Raw genomic sequence first — 23,182 nt, forward strand, 5'->3', positions numbered from 1 at the left:
TGATAACGCTTAAAATTGCATGTCAAAATCGTATATTAAATTACTTTTTATCTAATATATAATTTAAAGAATTTTGGTTCAACCTGCCCCAAAATCTACAAAAACCCACAAAAACCCACAAAAACCCAAAAACCCACAAAAACCCCAAAAACCCCGGAAAAACCCGCGGGGTTGGGTTTTTCTAGAAAAACCCCGGGGTTTTCCGTACCCTGCTCATGATCTTGTCCGTATTTTTTCTTGACGACCAACGATTCATTGGCTACATAATTTAATTCTAGAAGTCAAAGAAAAAAATTGGAACCAAAATAATAATAATAAATTATGCATACCAATGTATTTTGGCTTATATTAAACTTCATTAGCCATAAATAAGTAGCTTCGATTTTACATTAAATGCACAATTAAATTTGGTCAAACCTACTTATTTACATATCCTCATGGCACAGCATGTACATGCACCACATTTTTTTATGGATGTTTTCATTCATCATATAGCAATTACCATTCTATCATAAAATTGATTTTCTAGCGAAAAATTGAAACCAGGCTACACGCGCAGCAAATCAATCTCCATCTTATAATGTGTTTACATGTATTTAAATGGAATCTCTGACCCACAGTCGACCAAATGTAATCGAACTAATTAACACATTTATCAACTTTTTGTATGACTTTGACACACCATAACCCGCTTATATAACTTATCAACAATTCACCATTAATCATGTACCCTCACTGGACGAGCAAGTAAACCCGTGCCTTTAATCACTATTTAAGTGAAAGTCAAATAAAAAACAACTTATCGCAAATCATACTCGACATTATACTTTTGCACTAAATACAATAAAATGCAGAATTAACGAAATGGCAACAGTCTTGTACTCCAGGGAACCGCTTGGTTTAGCCTCGTCAACTAAATAGTTCTGCAAATATTTGCAAGCTTTCACCGAGTAAGCGACTGATATATTTATTAATTAAATTAATCCATCACACGCGTCACGTAAGCAGAACGGAATATATAAATATCCGAAAATTTGATGGGATATGACACCTTACTTTGGCATCCTTCAAACCAGAACTTCAAATCCTCTGCATAACCCTTGACATATAAAACTTTGTTCGAAACTTAAAATCGTACAAATCCCCTAATTCCGCCACACCCCCAATTATGCTACCCCTTCGCGCCGCCAGGATCTACCAGAACCTCCTCCGGCTCGCCTGCTACCTTCGATTCTACCCTTTTGTCTACAACACCACGACAAATCGTCTCGAACGCGCCGGCAAACTTCACTGGTTTTTCCATAACCTTCACAGGATTGCTGTCACGTATGGCACGTTTTTCTGCATCAGTCGGCTCATGTACACGCTATCCTTGAGGGGGCACTTTCCCCTCCTCCCAAAAATCCTGAACATTGCCTGGTGTGGAGTTTACACTCTCGCCGCGATTGCCTACACGGGCATCGCCAATAACGAAATGGACATAATGAACTATGCGAACTGGGTGTTGGAAGAGGTCAACAAGAAGCAAATTTCGGCAAACATGACGAAAAGGGAACGGCATGCGGAACGTCGTTTGGGGAGGTATCTCATGATGGGGATCCTCCTCTTCTCCGTTAATCCGGCCGTGCATGCCAACCTGGTCAGTGAGGCACCATGTTCACCCCACTTTACAAGCTCGCTCTTCTACGACTGTGCCGGATTTCGAGAACTGAACATCCCCTTCCATGTCCACCTCCCCTTCATGGCGATTGAGTACTATATGATGACAAATATGCTTATCACGCTCACCTTCAACTGGTCAATCACCTTTCTGGGATTGTCTTGGATTCTTGCGGATATTAGGAAGTTGGCGTAAGTTGGGATTTTTCATGTGTATTTTGTCCTCACATTCTTTTGCGCCCGATTAAAAATTTCGGGCTAAAAATATGTACCTCCAAAACGTTAATTGCAACCAAATTTCTTATTATCTAGATTCACCTTAAACCAAAACGAAGACATTGCCATCCTGCAATACCGATCTCGCGAGTGCAACGCGACCGTGCTAAATGACGCCTTTCGCGTTTACCTCTCTGCCTTTCCTAGCTTTCTCTTCTTCGTCGTATCTTGCCTCCTGTTTGGTCTTATACGCATCTGGCATACAAATCCATATGCCACGCTAATGTAATTTAATCGTTTAAACGATTAAAATGATCATAACTTGTACTTTAGTAAGTTTATATTGGTTTATATTTTGATAGGTTCCCGCTGTGCGGAGCTAGATGTTTCTACGAGGCCATGACACCACTCAAAGTCGCCGGAGAGCTCAACGAAATGAACAAAAAGGTCAAATCTTCCGCTAATCGACAAATAGTTCGCAAAACGAATAACACGAGACGCTTGTGGAAAATGTATAAAAGATCGTTCAACTCGGTGAGATGCACGGCCGGCTATTTGTACACCTTTGAGAACACGATCGTCCTCTGTTGCTTTAATAATTGTATCCAACTCACCCTGAACTTGCTGGTCACGTTTAAGGGACAGTAGTGGACAAATGCATGTATAGGTAATTATGTATGTGTTACCATTAAGTAAATCTCCCTGGTGTTAGTACCTGAATATGCGAGTACAACGATAGTATTTTGTATGTAAAACAAAGTGAACTATATTTAATTTTTTGGCTCGTCCAGCAAGCAATTTATTAATTATGATACAAATATTATTAACACGTCATTACTTAGAATTAAGTATTCGAGTAAAAGTGTGAAGTCCTGCTCTTCCAAAATATGTATGAGTAGCATAATAATAGTACATAATAATTAATTATCATGTAATAAAGAAAAAAATAGTACGAATTATGTAAATCGCCACCACCATAAACCATAACCAATAGCGAATTGCACTTAAATTATCCGGAAGGTATTTGCATATGTTTTTAAAATATTTACATTTGTACTTTGATTTTTTACACTTCCATATATTTCTGCTTGTAATTAAGCAATGTTTCCACAGTGACATCACTACCACCACAAACGATCAGAACGATGGGTCCAGCTCGTGAATCGCATCCGTGCTGCTCCAAAATTCCGGGGAGGACATTGCTATATACAGAAGCAACAGTGACGCCACAGCTTGGCTCAACCATCATGGCGTGGTCGTCTAAAAATTAAAATGAGTTTAATTAGTCCCAAAACGTGGTCTGGTTAAAGTTGGTATTTTTACCCACCTGCAAGCAAGACGCATCCTTGTGCGGCACATTTATCTGGTAAAACTTGCGAAATGATGTTAAATTCCTTCGCTTTCTCCATCAATTTTGGTGCCGGGGTGCGGCACCCGAGCGTCTTGGCGATACTGGTCGGCTCTACGTCCACAATTCTGCCAGCTTTCAAGGAAAGGTTGAAGCATTCGCAACCTTCCGTTTCCATGGCGAGCAAAGGGACGTCTTTCCATCCTAAATTGTTAAAAGAAAATAAGTGAAAGTCAGGCAAAAAATTGCATAGGTTTGCAAGCCTACCAATTCTCTCCAGTCCCAACAAGATCCCCATCAACATGCCCCCGCCACCCACCGACATTGCGATGCAGGCTGGTTTTCTTCCCTTAAGATCTTCTTGAATTTCTGCAAAATAAATATATGAGAATGTAAAAAGGAGCAAATATTTATACTAAAAATATGCAAATATCTACCTTCAGCAATAACGGAATGCCCTTCCCTGCAATAAACCAGATTTTTATTAGCTCTGGGAACCTTACTGTATCTGTAGAAATCACGGCAATAATTTTGCATACCAAATCGCAGGGTTATCATACGGATGGATGAATGCGTACGACTCATCTTTGCTAACTTCAAGCAATGCCATGTCCACGGCGGACTGGATATCGTCACCACCCATCTGTCCAATACACACAATTTTTCATGCACTTACCTACTCCCGTAAAAATTTCTTTTCGTCTCATCATCTCAATTTCCATTTAACCACATATCTTACCGTCACAGTTACACCATAAGAGGCCAGCCTTTTCTTCATTCTGGGCAAAACGGTTTTTGGAACGAAAATCTGACACGGAACATCCAATTTTTGAGCAGAGTAGGCCAAAGCAAGGCCCGCATTTCCACCCGAAGCTCCAACAAATTTGGTACAACCTTCCGCATATTTCTGAAATTTAAAAAAAACACGTCAAAAACATTGTACATAAAATCTTCAACTATCAAAATATGTACTTTCTCACCTCTTTGCACAAATGTGAAATCCCCCTCAATTTGAAGGAACCAGACGGCTGAACATTTTCCAATTTGAGATAAACACACCGATCCGACAACTCTGAGAGTGGTTTGCTGTACATGAGTGGTGTTCTAGAGGCAATCTTCTCATTCCCGAGACGACCCATTTTTTAAAAAGTTTAAAAAATCTGGCTTCGGATTTGAATGTGAAAGAATATCCTCAGTTTGGGTGGAGAGTGATCTCACTGTGAAGATTTCTTCCCGTACGGATCGCTATTTATGAGGTATTTGATCTGGAAAAAAATCGCATCACGCCATGCTAATTAAAATAATGCGAATATCCATTACATATTTAAACCATCAGATACATTTGTGTGCACATGGTTAGTCAGGCTTGTTAAGTCCTACTCCGCATCTTCATAAAGTATGATGAGCAATTGAAACGTGAGATGATCTCGTTTTTGCGCACCGCACCGTTAAGAATTTCCAGCGTGATCTGGATTAAATTAAATTTTAAAACGTTCTGCTTTTAGACGGGTCGTGTGCCAAGATGTAACAACTAACTTTCTCAAAAAATAATAAGGGTTTGTCACTGCGAAGTTTGGGCTGGACAATTAGCACGAGTTGTGCAAGATGTTGTTTGTAAAGTGATTAGAGGGTACTAAATTAATGCTGTTTTTTTGTATAAGTAATTGCCCTTCATCTGAACCGTACTTACCTGTGTATCAAGTTTACTTACTTCGTTGTTGGTTTTTGAACAAAGGCTGCTAATTTTTATGGTGTTTTACTTTTTGAAATTTTTAAGAAATTAATATTTAACAGAGCAAAGCTTAGCGAACTTAGGATCAGTTTAGAAAATAATGATTGGGCTCGAATTGGAGTATGTATTTGTATGAAGCAAACTCGTTTAATGTGACAATTGGCCTGTTTAGGGTCGCATTTTGGTTAAGAAAATAAATACACATAAACAGACTAAATATACATACGGGGAAAATCCAGTATTTCAAGTTCGTAGAAAGTGGGTATAAATAATAATGTAAATCTAGTTCAAGCTGGAAGTCATTTAGGCTAAATGATTTAGCTAGTTTATTCGTTCTGTTTAGTAGAAATAACCATGGAATAATGGAACGAGTAAAATAACAGTCCTTCATTTGACTATTTACACAGGATTAGCCAAAGTCCCTAGTATGTAGTAATGGACTGGACAACAGGGTTCACTCAATAAATATATTAATATATATTTACATATCTACTCAGCTATTGATTATATATAATCGATAATAACTAAGTGGATATTAGAACAAAGATCAATCTAATATGTATATTTGACTGTCCAATGTTCATGGCTGCAGAAATTTAAACTTCAACATGACACTCGATACAATTAATAAATATTTAAATATGATGCAATCCCCAAAATATTTTCAGATAATGAACATTTCTTTACATATCCGCACCGCACGAAATACTTACATGTGCATAAATTCTTGAGGAGATGCATACCTAGTACCCGCAAAAGAAGTGTTACAAGATTTCCCGGGTGAATTAAGCAGGCTAGACAGTTTTTTTAGAAAGTTGTACTATTTTTTATTGAAATCTCCATGCAATTGTCCGTCAGAAACAATGTTTCAAAAATTTTTGTGACCCAAGGTGCCAAATTGATAGACTGGTGAAGAAGACATGTTGCGATTTTTTGGCAACATTTTGGTAAACAATAAAATTCTTCGTTTTTCAATTACTCAATAAAAATCGGAACTGATCGCAAGATCATCGACCGAACTATAAAACGATCCACTGACACCAGTAGTCTTGATGAGTGAAACAAAGGTGGAAAGGAACGGTCAAAAAGGTCATACAAAATCATGAAGGTGCAGAAAACCTGAATTTGTCCAAATTCATGCCGGACCCTAAGAAAAATTTCCCTGCTAATGAACGGGTTGAGTAAAACTATGTCCCGGGCCCTTAAACTAGACATTGAACTTATGTCTTTAAGGCGTGAGGAGAAATACTTGCCAACCGCACGTTAAGTAAAAATAGAGCCATAAGAAGCCAGGCGCTGATCGTGCGGTGCGCGCTTGAAAAATGAAAATAAATATTTTGAAAAGATGAGCAAAATTTCACCCTTGAGGCCATATAAAATAAGCAAAAGCACTGTGTCTACACCCCACTAGTCCATATTACTTACACAAATTTCAAAAATATTAATTGGACCCACCATACTGCTTCTGTGATTCTTTAATTAGGATTTGGTCGGAAAAGTGATTTTTCATCCTCAGAGGTCGAAATTTCGTGTCAAAAAATATTTTTTCGAGTTATCGAGCGAATTGGGGTACTAATGAACCACTCTCGACTCAAAAATAGCCACTAGGCATTTAAGGACGGCTCACGTCCTATTCATAAAGCCAAAATAGTAAATTGGTGGATAACCTTTTAAGCATTTACATTTTATAGTCGAAAATGGGGAATATTTAATCTTTTTAATTGTTGTGTTTTCGTCCGGCACTTCGTGTAAAATTGTTCGCCATGACATACATGGTCAAAATGCTTAAAAGGTTAAAGTCCAAAATTCTTGACTCCATTTCGGACCAAGAATAAAATTCATCATCGCCGAACCTCAACCTTCTGGAATATGATATGTGATCCAAACTGAAGCTAGATACATGTGCTAAACCCCACACAAGTTTGGAGTACGAGAAAAAATCTATCCTTTAGAAATGACACCAATATTTTTTTGAACGGATGCGTACCGCGATCGTCAAGTGGACACGAAGTCTCCTGGCTCGTGTCGCCTAATGAGGTTGAAATTATGAAAGGTGAATGTTTCCTATACAGAATTTCATTGGCTTTTCAGTTATGTGCTTATTTTTTCAAAATTCGACAAACTGTGGTTGCTACGATAAGTTGTTCTTGTAACAGTTCTTTTGCGAGTACTGGGTACATAAGAGTCCCAAATTCACTTTAATGTGAAGTTAAAAAGGGAAATCCTATTATTATCGGTACAAGTACAACCGTCGAGATGAATCTGCAAGCCACTGGGAAACGTTTTAGTGCCAATTACTTATCTATATACCAATATACATGCACAAGATAACACATAAATTTAATAATTGTCGTCAGTTTTCGATTACACAATCCAACCACATGTCATGTAATTGATATTAAAAGCAAATAGGTAACTTCTTCAATTACGTAAAATTAATTACGTTTAAATTATTTTGTCACTTGAGTAATTACATTTTTCCAAGATAAGCGTTAGGAAGCTAAACTAGACTAGAACCATTCATACAAAGAATCTAAAAAAATGTGTAAACCAAAATCTTAGTAACACGTGAAGTGCTTTACCATGTATTAATCCTTTAATGACAATGACATAAACAGAAATCACTATTACGTAGTACGACTTCTCTTTTGATAGCTTGATCAGGTCTTTAGTAATGACTCATTAATAGTCATTAATTACATAAATGGCTTTTTTTGTGATACATAAACATGCTCCAGTAGTAAATATGCCTGTATTTTGTTAAGTATGTATTAACAGCAGTAACAATTTGAGAATCAGTACTTTGTTTATTGCATTTTTTGATTGACACCTAAGATCCCTATCGTATCGTAAATGAAGTGACGCAATATCTTTGAAATGTCATATTCCAACACGCACATGTTACTTTCTTTCTGCACGTAATTTGCTCAGCCATGCATGCAAGTTATCTTTGGAATGCATTAATAAGAACCATAATTGCCGACCTCGTTGGATTTTGAAGTTTATACATAAGGAAATCACTCCTCGTTGACTGATTCATTTAGCGTAAAATCGAGTCGGAAGGATGGCTGGACCATTTTGGAGCAGTTTTGCTATTTCTGTGACTTGCCTGCTTTCTCTTATTCCTGGGGTGGAATTGACTACTTCTTCACAACTCATTGCATTTCTGGTGGATTTAATTAGGCAATCTAGATATTCGCATTGTGCCCTCTTCTTTATACAGGAGAGAGAAGGACGCGTCGACAATAATAGCCTCAAAGACAGCTTTATAAGAGATGTGGTGACAAGTGTTCAAGGGGTACCATATTTCAATACAGAGTTTGGTACAGGGTCTCCAAAAGCTGGAAATTTTGTCGCCCCGGAAGTTATTTACAACAGGACGGCAGACGTGTGCAAGCTGGTTCTTGTTCTTGTCAAAGATGCCAAATTGGAATTCTTTCAGGAGATAAAAAAGTAAATTTTCCAACAATTTTTGGCACTTTGTAAAATGCACAAACTTGTCTAATTTTGTAAAATTTTATTTTTTGTACATTACCGATATTTTCCAACCCAACTTTCTTTAAATTATAAATATTTCTGCTAATTGCCAACCGTATATTAGAAAACGTTCTAATTGTACAGCCATGTTTTCGAATTTCATTTAGCTTTAGGGGACGTTCATAAACTATGCTACACGAGGGGGGAGGGGGGTCTTAAACTCGAATGATATCGTGCCTATGTATGTAACATATTAAAGAGGGGTCTAGATAATCGCGATTTTTTCGTTACATAATTTATGGACGTCCCCTTATCATCGTTTTTGCAACATATCAGTACAGAAAACTTTTCGGTTTTACAGGACTGACAGCCGTAATCAGTTCTAATGAGCTGTGTAGATTCAAACATAATTCGCGTGCAGGTTGAAATGCCAAGGAACTGTTTATGAGCCCGGTGTATAACTTGTCATACGCTAGAAATTAATTGAAGTAATTAAACAGAATTTTACGTCATGTAGAATCATCCACAAAAGAAGTTTACTTATCAACTCAAATCAAACTCACTTATGGACATTCGTATCCGCATGTCGACACTATGTACATACATGCCGGAATTAAGGTACCTAGTCTAATTAAGCCCAGCATAATCTCGATAATTGCTCGAAAAATCTCAAAAATTATTAGGAAATGGTGTAGGAATAACTTGCACGCTACTGTTTACCAACACTCTTTCTCAGTAAAAATGATTTATTTCCGTCTAAGTCTACACACGTATGTATATGTCCATTTCTAAAATGAACATGCATACACATTTCGATAATTTACGTACATACATGCACATTTCGGCAATTTGCATACATGCACATTTCGATAATTTACGTACATGCACATTTCGATAATTTGCGTACATGCACATTTCGATAATTTACATACGTGTATTTTTTAATTACTCCTATTGATTTGAAGAAACGCAACCCATGATCAGGTAGATTATCGTAAATACTCCAATTATAGCCAAGGATAAAATCGAAAATTGGATGTCACAGAGCTGGCTACAATTACAGGCCTGGAAAAATTTTGGCTTGACCATAATTTGAAGCATTATAAGTTCTGGCATAATTAATGTTTGTCTTAACCTCCAAGCTACCAAATGGCATGCATTTGTTTGTCGCTAGACTGTCCAGCTACTTATGTACCTATTTGTATAAATACTTTGCCTACCGATACGCACACTTGTGTACTACTTCGTGTTCCTCGCCTACGAAGGTACATACATATATTTGGAAATTTAAAGAAAATGACAAGTTTTTGGGCTGTGAAATACGTATGAATGACTAATTGCACCAATAAATAATACCAACTAATACGTACTAATTATGTACTAATCTTGTTATCAATTATTCCTGGATCAAGAACTCTCACACCAGCGTATCTGCCTATAGTGACGACAGATGTTGACCCATGGATTTGGATAACCACAAGACCACCACAAATAGACTCAATTCTGCTCTGTCCTATCCTTCCGGCCAGGACGAAGTATAAATTGGCAATTTCTGTCGACCCCTCCACTGGAAATTTAATCATTAAATCCGTCTGTTTCTTTTGTGATTCGGGTCGACCCCGCGTGGTCACTTTGCCTGATAAACGACCCTCCCCGAACTATGACTACTTTCCCGATTACGTCTCCAATTTAAACGGACACCTTGTTCGGATAGCGTTTCCTGCAGTGAGATGAAGAGTTTGGGCAGACCCTCCGTATACAAAGGTGAACAATGCGAATAGGGGAGTTTGGAAAGGATATTTTGAGGAACATCTCGTCCCAAAGTTTAACTACACGTACAATTTATTCATGGCGACTGGAAAAGGAACTGGATTAAAGCTACCGAATGGGACTTGGATCGGTATGTACATATCCCGTCACAAAAAAGTTTAGGACTAATTTGATGGTGAAATTGGTCATCTTATGCATTTTGACAGGTACTGTAGGAGACATAATTGCTGATCGGGCTGATGTTGGAATTATAACTGTACATACGTCAGATAGAAGTGAGTTGAAATTTGGAAGATTTATTTAACAGCTTCACGAATAATTTTGCATGAAACGCTCGCGTACGTGGCGCATGAAGAAATTTTACTCCTCTTCACTATGCTAAATTTAAATGAGATCGTCCTTTGTTTTAAAATTTTGTAGCTTATCTTTTTATCCTTATACAGCTTCAAAAATTTCCCACTCCGTTAATTACCTCGCTGGTACCAGTACCAGTCAATTTTCGGAAATATTTGTTGCAAACCAACTGAAACACATTTGTGTAACGATTTTTTATCACTTAAATATCAAGCTATTGTTCGAAGTACCGATATAATTGTAATTGCCCACAATTACACACATTTTTAGCTAAATTTCTCCTCAGAAAATTAAGTTGTACATTCAAATATACATGCTTACAAATATATACGTTATTATGAAAATTCATGTTTCACAGCAGTTTAAATTCTACTGAATTTTGAGCTTTCATGACTTTGTGTGAATCATTTTTACAGTTAAAGTAGTCTCTTTCACCAACTCCTTCATGGATTTGGGTTTCCTAACCTTTATTACGTCACATGGAGCCCGGGTATTTTCTCCGGCGGCTTTGCTGTGGCCTTTCGACTTGACAATGTGGGCTTGTCTAAGCCTTTCCACCCTGGTAGCCTTCGTAATTTTCAGAATCATCAGGGAAGGCATGAAACGGATTAACGACGACGAAAGTTGGACCATCCGACGACAAGTCATGTTTATCCTGACGAGTTATCTCGACCAAGATTTCGGAGCAGATGTACCAAAATCTACACCTCTGAGATGTTTTCTAGCGTTATGGTTGTTTTTTGTAATTATTGTTACGACAATATACAGGTAAGTAGACAATCCTACTCTTAATTTATACAGAAAACTTTTGCGAAATTTTCAAGATTTCACAAAACTGAAGTATTATTAAGACTTGAGTACGCACATTCTTAACGAATTACTGTTTTTAAATCGAATCGCTAGAAATATTATAAGTTGCAATTCTAGCGACTTATGTACATATGTATGCAATTGGATTTTTATGCAAGTTCAGAAAATTCAACAGGAAGCCTACTTATGTATGACATGAGACTTGTACTGAAGTTTATAAAAGTTGAAAGAACCGACTTATGTACATATGTATACACACATCACGCAAAAACTGCATATGTTCACCTGCATATTTATTTAAGTATCTGTATCACTTCCTATAGGTCGAAGATGGTTGGATTTTTAGCATTTCCCTTGCTGGAACAAGTTCCGGAAACTTTCGAGCAGCTGGTGCAATCCAAGTATCAAGTCGGATTTTCAAAACACTGCTAATTTCTCGGATTCGGACAGCAGGAAATTGGTCTATGCATCGGAGACGACATACAGCGTGAGTACATGTAGATTTTATACTATGTAGAATACAAAAAATTCTAATTGTATACCAATATATTTGTATGAAATAAGTACTATTAGAAACTTATATTGGGGGAATTTACTAGGATTTACTGGAATTTACGATTAGAAAAGTTTTAGCGATCATGAAGGAAAGTTGGCTTTTGAATCTTTACAAACTAATGTATTTTAAAGGAGAATCTTAATTTTAAAACCTCTGACGCCATGAATCAAGACCACGGCATGAACCTGAATCCAATCTGGTCTTCACTAATGTTACCACTGATCAAGCGCCCCTGACAACGATACCGTTTTTGAATAACAACAATAATTTATGATTAGCATTGTGAGTGAAATCAATCTTGTTTTCTCGATTTCAAATATTGTCCCTGAAGATGATACTAGTGTGTATCGAAAGCTAGGAATTAATATATCTGAATTAAAACAACCATGTCGTCCGATAACTTTAATTCTAATCTTAATTTTGTCAAATTAATGAAGTTCCAGTTGGAATTAAAAATGATTTTGTGCAATGTTTTGCAAAAATGTTTTTAAAATTCTTCATAGACATACTAATGAATTTTGTAATGTTTTAAGAATTATTTACTGGTTAAGCAAAAATTGTCAATTTATTCAAAAATTGTCCCCCCATTTCCAGGTCTATCTTGGTTTCGTCCTCAAATCCGGGTCCATCTACAAGGAGGGTTTCGACCGTTCGATGGGCTGGACGCGACCATTTCATCTTCCCAGCCTTTGGGAAGAGCACGACATGTATTACGACTTGCGTCTACCAAAACGTGCTTGGTGGCTAGAAACCGGTCAAACGGAAAAATTGCAACACTCAGCCGGCACGATGGACGACGATCTCACTTTGAAGCATATTTCTGGAGCTTTCTACTCCTGGATTGGTTGTCTTGTGATTTCTGGAATTGTCTTTTTGTACGAAATGCTCTTTTATTATAGGAAAAAAATAACGAGACATAATTTGGCAGTATTTTATAGAAGTAAGCTAAAAATAGGTAATGAGTCAACAGCAATTGACGATTTTGTTTATTCTAATCGGGACGGTTTTACTTAGATATTAATTGAATCACGTATGTCTTGGTATATTTTTGTATGAGAAGCTACGCACAAATATGCAAAGTTTTTGTCAGTGATAAAGTGGAAGGTTCGAAATCTGAGGATTTTTGCTTTTTGTTTATTTATATTAATACTTGCATTTACTCCTTGAATTTATTTCTCTATTTTTTGATCATTGTGTAAATTTAAGTGTTGGGAATACTTAGGATAATAATTTTTATTTGAGAAAAGCATCTGAGAAAGCCTTAATTTATTTGAATGTTATGAACTCAACTAAATTTTCCAATTAATCTATGAATATTTGGTAGCTGTTGAAGTATTACAGATAATGTTGAGTGTGGTACTGATTTTGGCTTGCAGTTAGATTTTCTTACTAATTTGACAGCGTTTAATGATAGTATGTACACTAGTTTATACGTGAGTTGTTTAGTTAAATCTTAATTTGTAGTGTACGTTTAAGTATTTTTTGGTATTGATTTGTTTGTTGTAAGCTCGTGAAAATAGGCCACCCTGCTGTGAAAAGCATTTTAAATCACTGGTTCTAGTAAATGATTATAATAAAGCATTATTAGATATTATTTCATTATATGTAAATATATACACCATTAACTAAAAAAACTTTGTATTTTAAAATTATGCCTGGCAACTCAACTCCTACATTTAATTGAATGCTATTTTATCTTATGCAACCTGTCGCAACAAATTATTTGGTACAATATACATGTATTTAAATATATATGCAGGGATTAAGTAATCTGCCTATTCCAGAGGATTATGACACCTACGATTGCACATTAATTCACATAATCTTTAACCTTGACTACGCTTAATCTACAATTTAAACTCCAACGTAAGCAGAATAGAAAAAAGCCGATTTTTTAATAGTGGGGATTAGCCAAAATGCTTAAGTAGATCATAATTTATTATTTGATCCAAACAATATTACGGCGATCTAATCCGATGGTTATCACCCCCCCCCCTACATATTTATATAGGTAAGTAGGTTTTACACGTCTATAGACTTATCTACAAATTGCCCCCAATAAAATATTACAAAACTTTTGTCACTGGATTATGATATTTGTAAATTCGTGCATATATAATTCAAAATCCAAAGTTCAAATGCTTCTACACATATAAAAACCAGGCCAGGCTAAAAATTGCTTTATCATAATTTTCCAAGCGTATTACTTAATATTTTATGTCAGAGAAAATGGGTTCCAGTATTTTGTGTGCCTTAGTCGTAGTTCTTGCTTCTTTGATCTGCACATGTTCATGCGCCGAAGTAGGGAAGAGAACTATAGGAATACTGGGCACGGTTACACCCTCACCTACACACTGCACCTTGGCAGGTAAATTAATGTCGTTTATGCTCATTTTAATATATTTTACTTAGGGTTGCCCCGGGTAGTGGCACTACCCGGTACCCGGCTACCCGGTACTCGGCCTAAAATTTCGCCGGGTACCGGGTAATCTTTATATATAGAAAAATAACGAGAATTATTCTACTTTTCTCTAGAATTTGGAACAATTTTACAAGTTTTAAAAAATTAAAAGTTAAAAGCATGCAGCACAGACTTCATTTAGCCTGGGTCAGGGACAAAGTCGTATTCTAAATTTGTGTCCGATTTAACAGGACCATCTGCATGTACTTGCCACCCAATTTTTAATGTATTTACTAATCCTTCAACTTGACTGGAACTGCTAGGACAGATAAGGCTAGCGTCTTTAAAATCTTGGACTTGTCAAATTATATCTGTTAAGCATAAGCTATTCTTAACCTCAATATCAAACTTCAGATAAAAGTAATACATATTTGCAAAAAAATCTGTAGGGGTCATGGATGAAAACATTATGTGGGGCATACATAGAGCGTACAAACTCACGGCGATGTCTTATTAATCATCGCCACTCATTGAGCAAACTTGTGAAGCTCAAAAAATTTGCGCAAAATATCACTTCGAAAGTCTCGCAGCTATATTAAAGATGCTTATTTTGATCTAGTTTTCATGGATTTTTGCATTGTTTCTCGCTGATAATCGGGAGGAACAGTTTGCGAAATTATAGCGTGATTGCTGGATAAATTTGAAACACCAATTGTTTTTAACAAAAGTTTTAAGAAATGTCTCAAGTTTCGTAAAGCATCACAAGTTATGTTGCGATGCTTCATGTGCGAGATATGCAAGGGTTGACGTGAGTGCGCCCAAGGTAATTTTAAAATCTGGATAATAATTTCCACCTAAGAATTGGCCCATATTTTACGCATTCTTTCAAAATAATATTTTGAAAGAATTTTATACCAAGCACAAAAATGGAATCCATATGATTATAATTTTTTTATAAGGTTTTACAAAAAAATTGAACATTTAAATTACCCGGCCGGGTAGACCGGGTAGTTAAGTGTACCCGGCCGGGTACCGGGTATCCCAAAACAGGCCGGGTATGCCGGGTACCGGGTAACTACCCGGTACCCGGGGCAACCCTAATTTTACTTATATTTTCATATTTATAAATTTCAACTTTTCACTTGTAATACCAGAAAGTGGAACCTTTGTTCGAGTGGAGGTCACAGGATGTACAGCACAACCATGCATGATGTCCCAATCAATGTGGTACGAAGTTTCGACAGTTTTTATGCCAGGTTTGTCATATTATTAGTATGCAATACGTAGTAAACACACATACACATATACGTTACTGGTAAGATTAAATACTTTTCTAAAGCCTGGACCACAAATACTCTTCACTACGAAATATTTCTAACCCCATACAAACAAGAAAGAAGGTCCATGTCTAGATCAGCGATCCCGGGTACTTTCACTGCAGGCAGGCAGTATCAAATTTTTGGCGAATTTCAAGTTCCTGCGACACTTGGACTGGTGTGAAACTTATGGAATTTCACATACTCTTACATTTCAATTCATCTAAGTACGTCAATTTCATTGGTGTTCGATAGGGACAAGCGGTTGTTGAAGTCGATCTTTTTGACTTTTACGGAAGATTTGTCCGTCGATGCTTTGCCAGTAGCATTGCGACCAACGTTGGGTGATAAACCAATGTATGTACAAGGGATAAACATATGACCCGAAAAAATTGATTTGCAAATAAACTTTATTAACATATGTAGGAACAAAATTGTTTCTAAATTCTAGTCGTCATTGACCAACGCATAAAGTGCAATTAAGTACATAATTCTTATCCAGAATTAAAACAATTGGAACATTCAAAAATTAAGACAAAGTTTACTCGAGAAGCATTTATTTATCACACGAGCAACATATTAATGACTCTGTCCACGCAAAATTGCCAAATTACAACTGGTGTCAATCTATCAAAGAATGTTCCGTCTCCCATTGAAACCTTCACTGGTGGGCATGACCTCATAAATCGCCTCCCCCACCGACCACCATTCTTCACCATGACACACCGCATTTCATTAATGAACTTCAACGAGCGTTGGTGAGGCAAGCTGAGACATTTGAAAACCACATGAATAGCAACAAAGTAGTCAAATCCACCCACTGCGAAGAACAGGATGATCGGTATGGTCAATTTGTGCATGGAGGAGGCGAGCACGTACAGTGAGGTCGTTTCCGCCGTGATGATGCACGCAATTAAAAGTGGCATGAGAGGTTTGTCCCAAAAAGAGTTGATTATCTTTTCCACGAGTTGTGCGACCCTGTAGGACATTATTTTTCCGCGGTGACGTTTTGCTTCTCTAAAAATATAAAGGAGTTAACTTAAATTAAAAAAGACAAATTTATACAAACATCTGTAAGAGTAAATTATCCAAATTTGCTAATATTCCCACTTTCTCATATTCAGAATGCTACTGTAATAAAACATTTTTCTAAGCTTTTTGAATGGCATCAATTCCATAAACAATTAAAAATCACTATTATTTACTTCTCTGTCACGTGAACCCACAACGTCAACATTTCCGCTGGATATACTAATCCTCCTCCAAGAAGTTGGATCACAACAGCGTCCATGATCAGCCACGTGTACGTTTCAAATATGCCGAGCATAATTCTCTGATATAATTTCAACCTTCCAGTAGGAAATAGTCCAGTTTGGCAGTCCGTCATTATGATACTCGTGATAAGCGGAGGTGTGCACGGCATTAGCAACGCGAGTGCAAACACGCTGAACGAAACCCCAAAGATGGACATCTTTACGATCTCACCAATCCACAATAGCGACGTCTTTGCATATTTTTCTTCTGAGGTGATTCCACCTCCAGGAAAGCTAGCTGATCAGATAATTTACAAGATTAGTCAATCAATCAATTCACGGCATTTGAAGTAAATATTTGAATGTTTGAAATCCGGTAAATTCAGAATATTATACAGATTTAAGAAGATTCAAAGAAGAATAAAATTATAAATCTACTAATATGTAAATTTTTGTGTATGGATAAAGGGCGTCTTTTTATTTGGGTAAAACATAATCTTATAAAACTTGCACAATTAATCCGATAACAAACGCCCTTAGTGAATTGCGTGATTATTTATTACTAAATTATTTGTACTTCCATACCATATTTTGCCCTGCATTTCTCCTCCATTTTCTTTGGCGTCATCACCAACCTTTTAAATTCCTCCCGTCTTTTTAGAGTCACCAGTTGAGATCCAAGTATAATTGTGTAAGCGGAGAAGAAAAAAATAATCTTGATTTGTTTCCAGGCTGGAAACGTAACGTTGTCAGAAATATCGGACCACAGAATATTTCTTAATATCCAGACGAAATATATGACTACATGCAGGAGCAGAGTTGTCAGAGATGTTGCGAACAGCCCCCATTCCAGAGGACCTTGCAAACCGGAAATTACGTCCCCGTTATGATTCGACTTGATTGGATGGGCGAAGGTGAGGAGACACCAATTGGTTAGGGTTGTCATTAACGGGTAATAAGCCGTAGTGGGAGATGGGTTTAAAATAGTTTGGACATATTGCCAATATTCTACACCAAGGGTATTTAATTGTGCGATCCATGATTTTAAAAATTTGACAAAGTTCATGATGTGAAATATTTGAGAAGAACATTCACAGTTGAATGTCGTAAGTCAACCAACGTCATCGTCTGGCTTCATTTATCAAAACAAAAGAAAAGCAAATGTCTTTTGTATTTGCACTACAGAAGACTATAATTAGAGTATCGGTTTGAAATGTGTATCAATTTTCTAGTCCAAATATTCACATGATGCTAAATTATAGTTGTCGTTCGCTTGGAAGGTAAAGGTACTATGCATCAGGGAATAAATCTTGCTCGCACTATCCCATAGCTTGCTCGCACCGCTTATGGGCCGGTGCGAGCAAGATTTATTCCCTGCTATGCATACATTCGGGAAAGGACACTTTTGATCAGAATCTCAACATTTCAGTCTACATACATAACTTGCATAATATCTATGTACGTAGATTTGTACATATGTAAGATCAAGGGTGACTTGGATTAACTCAAGTTCAGAAATAGATGGCTGAGATAACGTTAAAAAATTTAAAACACTTTTTGTGTACAATGTACACAAAAGATTAGAGGATTTCAAATTTTACTTTTCATGATACTAAAATTAAATTTCTCGCATAATTTCAACAAATAAACGTGAAATATCCGTAGCATTTTATTTACTTAACTCACTGTATGCCGAAGTAACATATTTAGCAAACAGACAAATACATATATATATTTTAAATTTTATCCGTGCAATAAATAAACATTATACTACTCATTGTCACAGCAAGTATTAAATAATCAATTTAAATAATCATATAACTGGCATAATCCTTATGTAATTTGGTCCATTCCTCACCAATAAATAATATTCAAATTCTAAATAATTTGTAACACCCTGATACATATTAATTGATTAATTACGCAAGTAGGATACCTAAAAAACACAATTACAAAATTCCACCCGTTGTCCTCTGGCGCTTGAGGACACACCTGAAAATTAATATCAACATGATCCCCAATCCAATCAGGAGAATGGCCCCAGCCCAATCTGAACTGTTATCATGTTCCCCATTGTCCCTCTGCAGGGTGCAAGTATGCCTCCCCCTGCCATAGCCTCTGCCTGCCCCCATTAGCAAAAAGATGGGTATGAAACTCCCCCCACCACGATTGTAGTGGGACCCATAGCCCACCCTGTTCACCGATCCGGTCGCTCGTCCTGCGGGGACGGACATTTTTCCAAAAGATGAGTACCCACCGCGACCCGCACTGCCGATACCGCCTCCTCGACCGAAGGAACTTTTCCCTCCGAATCCGCCCCCTCTCCCGGCACCAATTCCTTTCGCCATGGCGACGGGGTGTTCTTTTCCATTTTCTGAGACGAGATTGCTCACCTTCGTCTCATCCTCGTCTTGTATTAACTCTGCGTTTGTGACGGTGACCTCAAACAGGGCGCGACACAAGGCGAGGAGAGCACAAGTATCGTGGGTGGACATGTTGTGAGAGACGATGTCATCTGAAGAGAAAAATCAAGAGTCAAATACTGTTTAAAATACATAGTGGATCATAATCATTGGTTGTAGAATGTGTACGTATCTAAATATGTAAATATGTGCAATTCATAAAAACTTATGAACATAGAGAAATAAAAGATGCCTGTACTTTAGCATTTGCGAAAGTTATGAGTTAAATAATATTAAATAATGATTTACTTTTGTATTAATTTGTGAAGATAAAAAAAAACTTTGCAATCACCAGAATTTCGATATGAAAAAACTTTCACCACAATTAAAACAGGTTAGCATTTCCATACCTATCATACTAGGTTCTAGTTCTTTCAGTAGTTCTGTACATTTTTCAGTATCCTCCTCATTTCCATGCAGTTTACAAGCATGTTCCAGTATTGGTAGCATGGCAACCTACATATTTTTTAATGGAAGTTAGCTTTTATATCGTGTGCATATTTATAAATACACACACACGCATATCCCATTTATTTCCCTTTACTAGTACCTGATTCTTATTTCCTTCAACGACCTCATCCTTACACATTTGACACTTGTCAGCATCCTCTCTCGGAATGATGGCAGTATTCCATTTACAATGTATGCAGTACGGAATTGTGTGACACGCCTCGGCTTGACTGCGGTCAATATGAGGAAATTCATGTCACCAATGATCAATGATATCACACATGATATAATATTCGTTTATCTGATATTTCACTGACCTCAATGTGTCGCATAAATCGTCCAGTGGGCGATTGCAATTGGGCCCCGTCTCGTTGCTGAAGCCTACAAATTAAATAATACCAAAATATTTATGCACAGACCACTTTCACCACAAATTTAAACACCACCCACCTTGCAGGAGTCGGACATGGTTAAGTTGAAAAGTAATCAAAACGATGAACAAGTTTGGCAGCATGATTATAAGTGCAACAAATTGGTTCAATTTTTAACCATGTCACGTACTTACTTCGTAGAGACTACAACAACACCTGCTGCTTCGCCCTGGATGATCGTCGACACGTATTCTAGGCCATGGCTGGATGTGTATGTACATATAGTAGGGACGTATATAGGACAAGTTCTTACCATCCTATCCGTGGTGAAAGCAGGCAGGAGAAAGTAGGGTTTGAGCAAAGTAACGAGTAACTAGGATTACTACGCACTTCGGTTTCACATACATTTCATAGGAACACGTGGAGACATAAGAAATTATTGGATTGTGACGGTTTGTAAAGTTGGACGAATTGTCTAAACCCGATAAAGTTATTGCCCCCGGAATAATTTAGATGGAAGAAGGATGTATGAGTTTAATTTATTTTCTACTACGTTGAAATTATGAAAATCTACTAATGTATCTGTATGTAGAAATGACAATTATTGTCAGAGAGAAACTGAATGTTATTTTCAAATAATCAACGGAATATAGATACTAATACATTATTTATCTACAATTCAGTCTTGCAGGTTAAAAGGATATGTATGTACATACATCTGCATATGTACATGCATATGAAAAATTTAATACTGATCCTAAATGTCGAGATGAAGGGTTCGGACTGACTTATTAGAAAGGAGAAAGCCATACATACATAAGTTCGAAGATGATCAATATCTTTTATTCGTTTGTGCTTTACGGGTAATGACGGGTTGTAGAAATTTCAAATATCATAATAAACATGAATTTTCTAGAATTTAATTTCTCTTGCCTAGTACCTATTCTCAGTAATCCTTTACGTAGTGTAATGTAAATTGATGAATATTCCTACAGCCCTTCTCATCACCCTTCTCATCACCCATCACCAATATCTTAAAATACGCACTTTTACATATGTACATATTTTATATTTTATATGCATATCATGCATGGATAAATACATGGGTAAATTATTTCGTTTCACATTTTCACCCAGGGTCTATGCCCTCTCTCATCCTATTTTACTTTGTTCGGAGCTCCCAAAACCTAATTCTAGCAAGCTATTGGGGACTGACTGAAATGGTATAAACTAAAATAGGATATGTACATACCAACGTTTAAACTATGATGATTGGAATTTTTCCCTTTGGTACTTTCAACGGATATAAAATAATATACACGTACAGGACATATATCTATACATAGTTATTATTCATTCTAAATTAAAATGGGCTTGTTGCCCATTGCCTTAAAAAGGGAGCTTAAGACTGGAAAATGTGTCATTTGCATACAACAAAATATTGAACTCATTCCTTCAAACAAGACGAATTACAATCATCATGGTTTGTATGGAAGTGTGCATTAGGAAGCCGGTAAGTAAGAAATTAATAATTTGTCTTACTGTCATCATCCTGCTCTGTCATAGATATATATTTCATTATCAAGTCTAGTCTACTACGTAGAAAAATACTTACAACTCACTTGTTTAATAAAATATATTATCTATTTATCTAAGATTCAACCAAAAAAGGCAAGTCCTGATTCGGCCACAACAAGTAAGTATGAAAATACAAATTAAGCTCCTAAAAATGCCCATACAAATAGTTACTGCTGTGATTTTATTATGGTTAATTTATTATTTTCAGAACTGCAATACAAAGCAGCTTTACTAAAGTACATTATGCTCGAAACTTACCTAAACCATCCAGGCATACAAAATGGAGGTAAGATAACATGTAAATCTGCCCTTCACTTGACGAAGTCATCAGCTCTCAATCTGACCATTTTGAATATTACAGATGTCCTCAATTTGGAACTGGAGAGTTTGGATGCTCTCAAAGTAAAGTTACGGAGACGTCTTGCCCGGCGATTTAACTACAACTCCGTCGTTCTGCATGAAATTGACGCCGAAATCAGTAATTTGGCCGAAATTATGGGTTGCGGGCAGCAGCCTGGTTGCCAAATCTGCAAAAAGATTACTGATTGTGAAGAAGGTGACAATGCGGATGAACAAGATGAGAACTCTTCAGAGAAATTAGAGGAGGACGAAAAAACCCAAAAGAAAGCGTGAGAACAATGAGGAGGAACAAGGAAAGTGAGATATGTACATGCATACATATTTATGTGTGCATATTTTTTACCGCAATATGATTGCAAATTCATTTTTTCTCGTGTATTGTGAGTACTATTGGTACAAACCCTGAAAAAATTTGATATTTAGTCGATCGACAATGAATTACACTTATTAATTTATCACAAGGAAACACTTCAAACTCTCCTAAATTTCTCAATTTACACTGAATTTTCATAGATTTATCGAAGTAGGTCCAAATAACATGAAATTGCTTTTAGGCATACATAAATAGAGATTTGCATTGCGTGAATAAGTTTTACACTTATAGCTCTATCACAATTTCTATTTATACTAATTCAGCTCTGCTTTATTAAAACGATTAAACTTAGATCGATTTGTTTCGTGCTTGTTATCCTAACATTCCAGAATATTAATAAATCCGCAGAATTTTTTGTAAATTAAAGTAACTAACAATCGACGCATTTGCTCCAACAATCGGCATCATCCTTACAAATAAGTACTGTGGAATATCACCCCATCTACTAAATAGTACTCATTATTATTTTTAAATGTTATCATTAAAATTTACACAACAGTACATATTTACTTATGCCAATTGATCTAGGAAATTACTTGAACATTTCTTCCACAAGCATTCCAATATATGTAACTATGTATATTTGGATTACAATACATTACATGCATAATTAAGTTTCTAAACTTTGATAAAGTTTATTCATGTACATGATACTAACTCGATTCATTTAATAAAATAACTTTAAAAAAGCTTCCT

General features: G+C 36.5%; 4 protein-coding genes across 5 annotated transcripts; 2 read left to right on the plus strand and 2 right to left on the minus strand.

Moving 5' to 3' along the window:
- Positions 1-2,644: 2,644 nt before the first annotated feature.
- On the minus strand, positions 2,645-5,082 carry LOC110857575 (L-serine dehydratase/L-threonine deaminase). Of its 2 annotated transcripts, none has more exons than XM_022106163.2 (8): positions 4,935-5,082; positions 4,204-4,488; positions 3,963-4,130; positions 3,763-3,866; positions 3,661-3,686; positions 3,491-3,592; positions 3,203-3,427; positions 2,645-3,135 (listed from the first exon to the last, which is right to left on the minus strand). In XM_022106163.2, the coding sequence occupies exons 2-8, from the start codon at positions 4,360-4,362 to the stop codon at positions 2,942-2,944; spliced, it is 978 nt and encodes a 325-aa protein (XP_021961855.1). In that variant the 5' UTR covers positions 4,363-4,488; positions 4,935-5,082; the 3' UTR covers positions 2,645-2,941. The 2 variants fall into 2 exon arrangements, with proteins under 2 accessions (XP_021961855.1, XP_021961856.1); XM_022106164.2 differs by having other exon boundaries at positions 4,914-5,071.
- A 9,016-nt stretch (positions 5,083-14,098) lies between these two features.
- LOC110857796 lies at positions 14,099-16,168 on the plus strand. The gene is made up of 4 exons (XM_022106407.2): positions 14,099-14,290; positions 15,478-15,579; positions 15,663-15,817; positions 15,895-16,168. The coding sequence occupies exons 1-4, from the start codon at positions 14,140-14,142 to the stop codon at positions 15,985-15,987; spliced, it is 501 nt and encodes a 166-aa protein (XP_021962099.1). The 5' UTR covers positions 14,099-14,139; the 3' UTR covers positions 15,988-16,168.
- A 2,369-nt stretch (positions 16,169-18,537) lies between these two features.
- On the minus strand, positions 18,538-20,731 carry LOC118438341. The gene is made up of 5 exons (XM_035858325.1): positions 20,255-20,731; positions 20,122-20,185; positions 19,905-20,034; positions 19,705-19,810; positions 18,538-19,407 (listed from the first exon to the last, which is right to left on the minus strand). The coding sequence occupies exons 1-5, from the start codon at positions 20,316-20,318 to the stop codon at positions 18,842-18,844; spliced, it is 930 nt and encodes a 309-aa protein (XP_035714218.1). The 5' UTR covers positions 20,319-20,731; the 3' UTR covers positions 18,538-18,841.
- An 800-nt stretch (positions 20,732-21,531) lies between these two features.
- Positions 21,532-22,418, plus strand: LOC110857857. Its single transcript, XM_022106469.2, has 4 exons — positions 21,532-21,688; positions 21,832-21,871; positions 21,962-22,039; positions 22,115-22,418. Exons 1-4 carry the CDS (start codon positions 21,656-21,658, stop codon positions 22,384-22,386), a joined length of 423 nt encoding a protein of 140 aa, XP_021962161.1. The 5' UTR covers positions 21,532-21,655; the 3' UTR covers positions 22,387-22,418.
- The last annotated feature ends 764 nt before the right edge of the window (positions 22,419-23,182 follow it).

Source organism: Folsomia candida, unplaced genomic scaffold (genome assembly GCF_002217175.1).
Source record: "Folsomia candida strain VU population unplaced genomic scaffold, ASM221717v1 Fcan01_Sc019, whole genome shotgun sequence".
Taxonomy (NCBI): Eukaryota; Metazoa; Arthropoda; class Collembola; order Entomobryomorpha; family Isotomidae; genus Folsomia; species Folsomia candida.

Bases quoted from the DNA above. Each gene is read 5' to 3' on its own strand.
- LOC110857575 (XM_022106163.2), bottom strand. From the start codon at position 4,362: ATGGGTCGTCTCGGGAATGAGAAGATTGCCTCTAGAACACCACTCATG. The intron at 3,867-3,962 runs GTAAGATATGTG...TGTATTGGACAG, and splicing joins CTTATGGTGTAACTGTGACG to ATGGGTGGTGACGATATCCA. The intron at 3,687-3,762 runs GTATGCAAAATT...GGTTTATTGCAG, and splicing joins TATGATAACCCTGCGATTTG to GGAAGGGCATTCCGTTATTG.
- LOC110857796 (XM_022106407.2), top strand. From the start codon at position 14,140: ATGTCAGAGAAAATGGGTTCCAGTATTTTGTGTGCCTTAGTCGTAGTT. The intron at 14,291-15,477 runs GTAAATTAATGT...TTGTAATACCAG, and splicing joins TACACACTGCACCTTGGCAG to AAAGTGGAACCTTTGTTCGA. The intron at 15,580-15,662 runs GTTTGTCATATT...ACTTTTCTAAAG, and splicing joins TTCGACAGTTTTTATGCCAG to CCTGGACCACAAATACTCTT.
- LOC118438341 (XM_035858325.1), bottom strand. From the start codon at position 20,318: ATGCTGCCAAACTTGTTCATCGTTTTGATTACTTTTCAACTTAACCAT. The intron at 20,186-20,254 runs GTGGGTGGTGTT...TTTAATTTGTAG, and splicing joins CCATGTCCGACTCCTGCAAG to GCTTCAGCAACGAGACGGGG. The intron at 19,408-19,704 runs GTATGGAAATGC...TTTTCTCTTCAG, and splicing joins ACTAGAACCTAGTATGATAG to ATGACATCGTCTCTCACAAC.
- LOC110857857 (XM_022106469.2), top strand. From the start codon at position 21,656: ATGGTTTGTATGGAAGTGTGCATTAGGAAGCCG. The intron at 21,689-21,831 runs GTAAGTAAGAAA...TATTTATCTAAG, and splicing joins AAGTGTGCATTAGGAAGCCG to ATTCAACCAAAAAAGGCAAG. The intron at 22,040-22,114 runs GTAAGATAACAT...TGAATATTACAG, and splicing joins TCCAGGCATACAAAATGGAG to ATGTCCTCAATTTGGAACTG.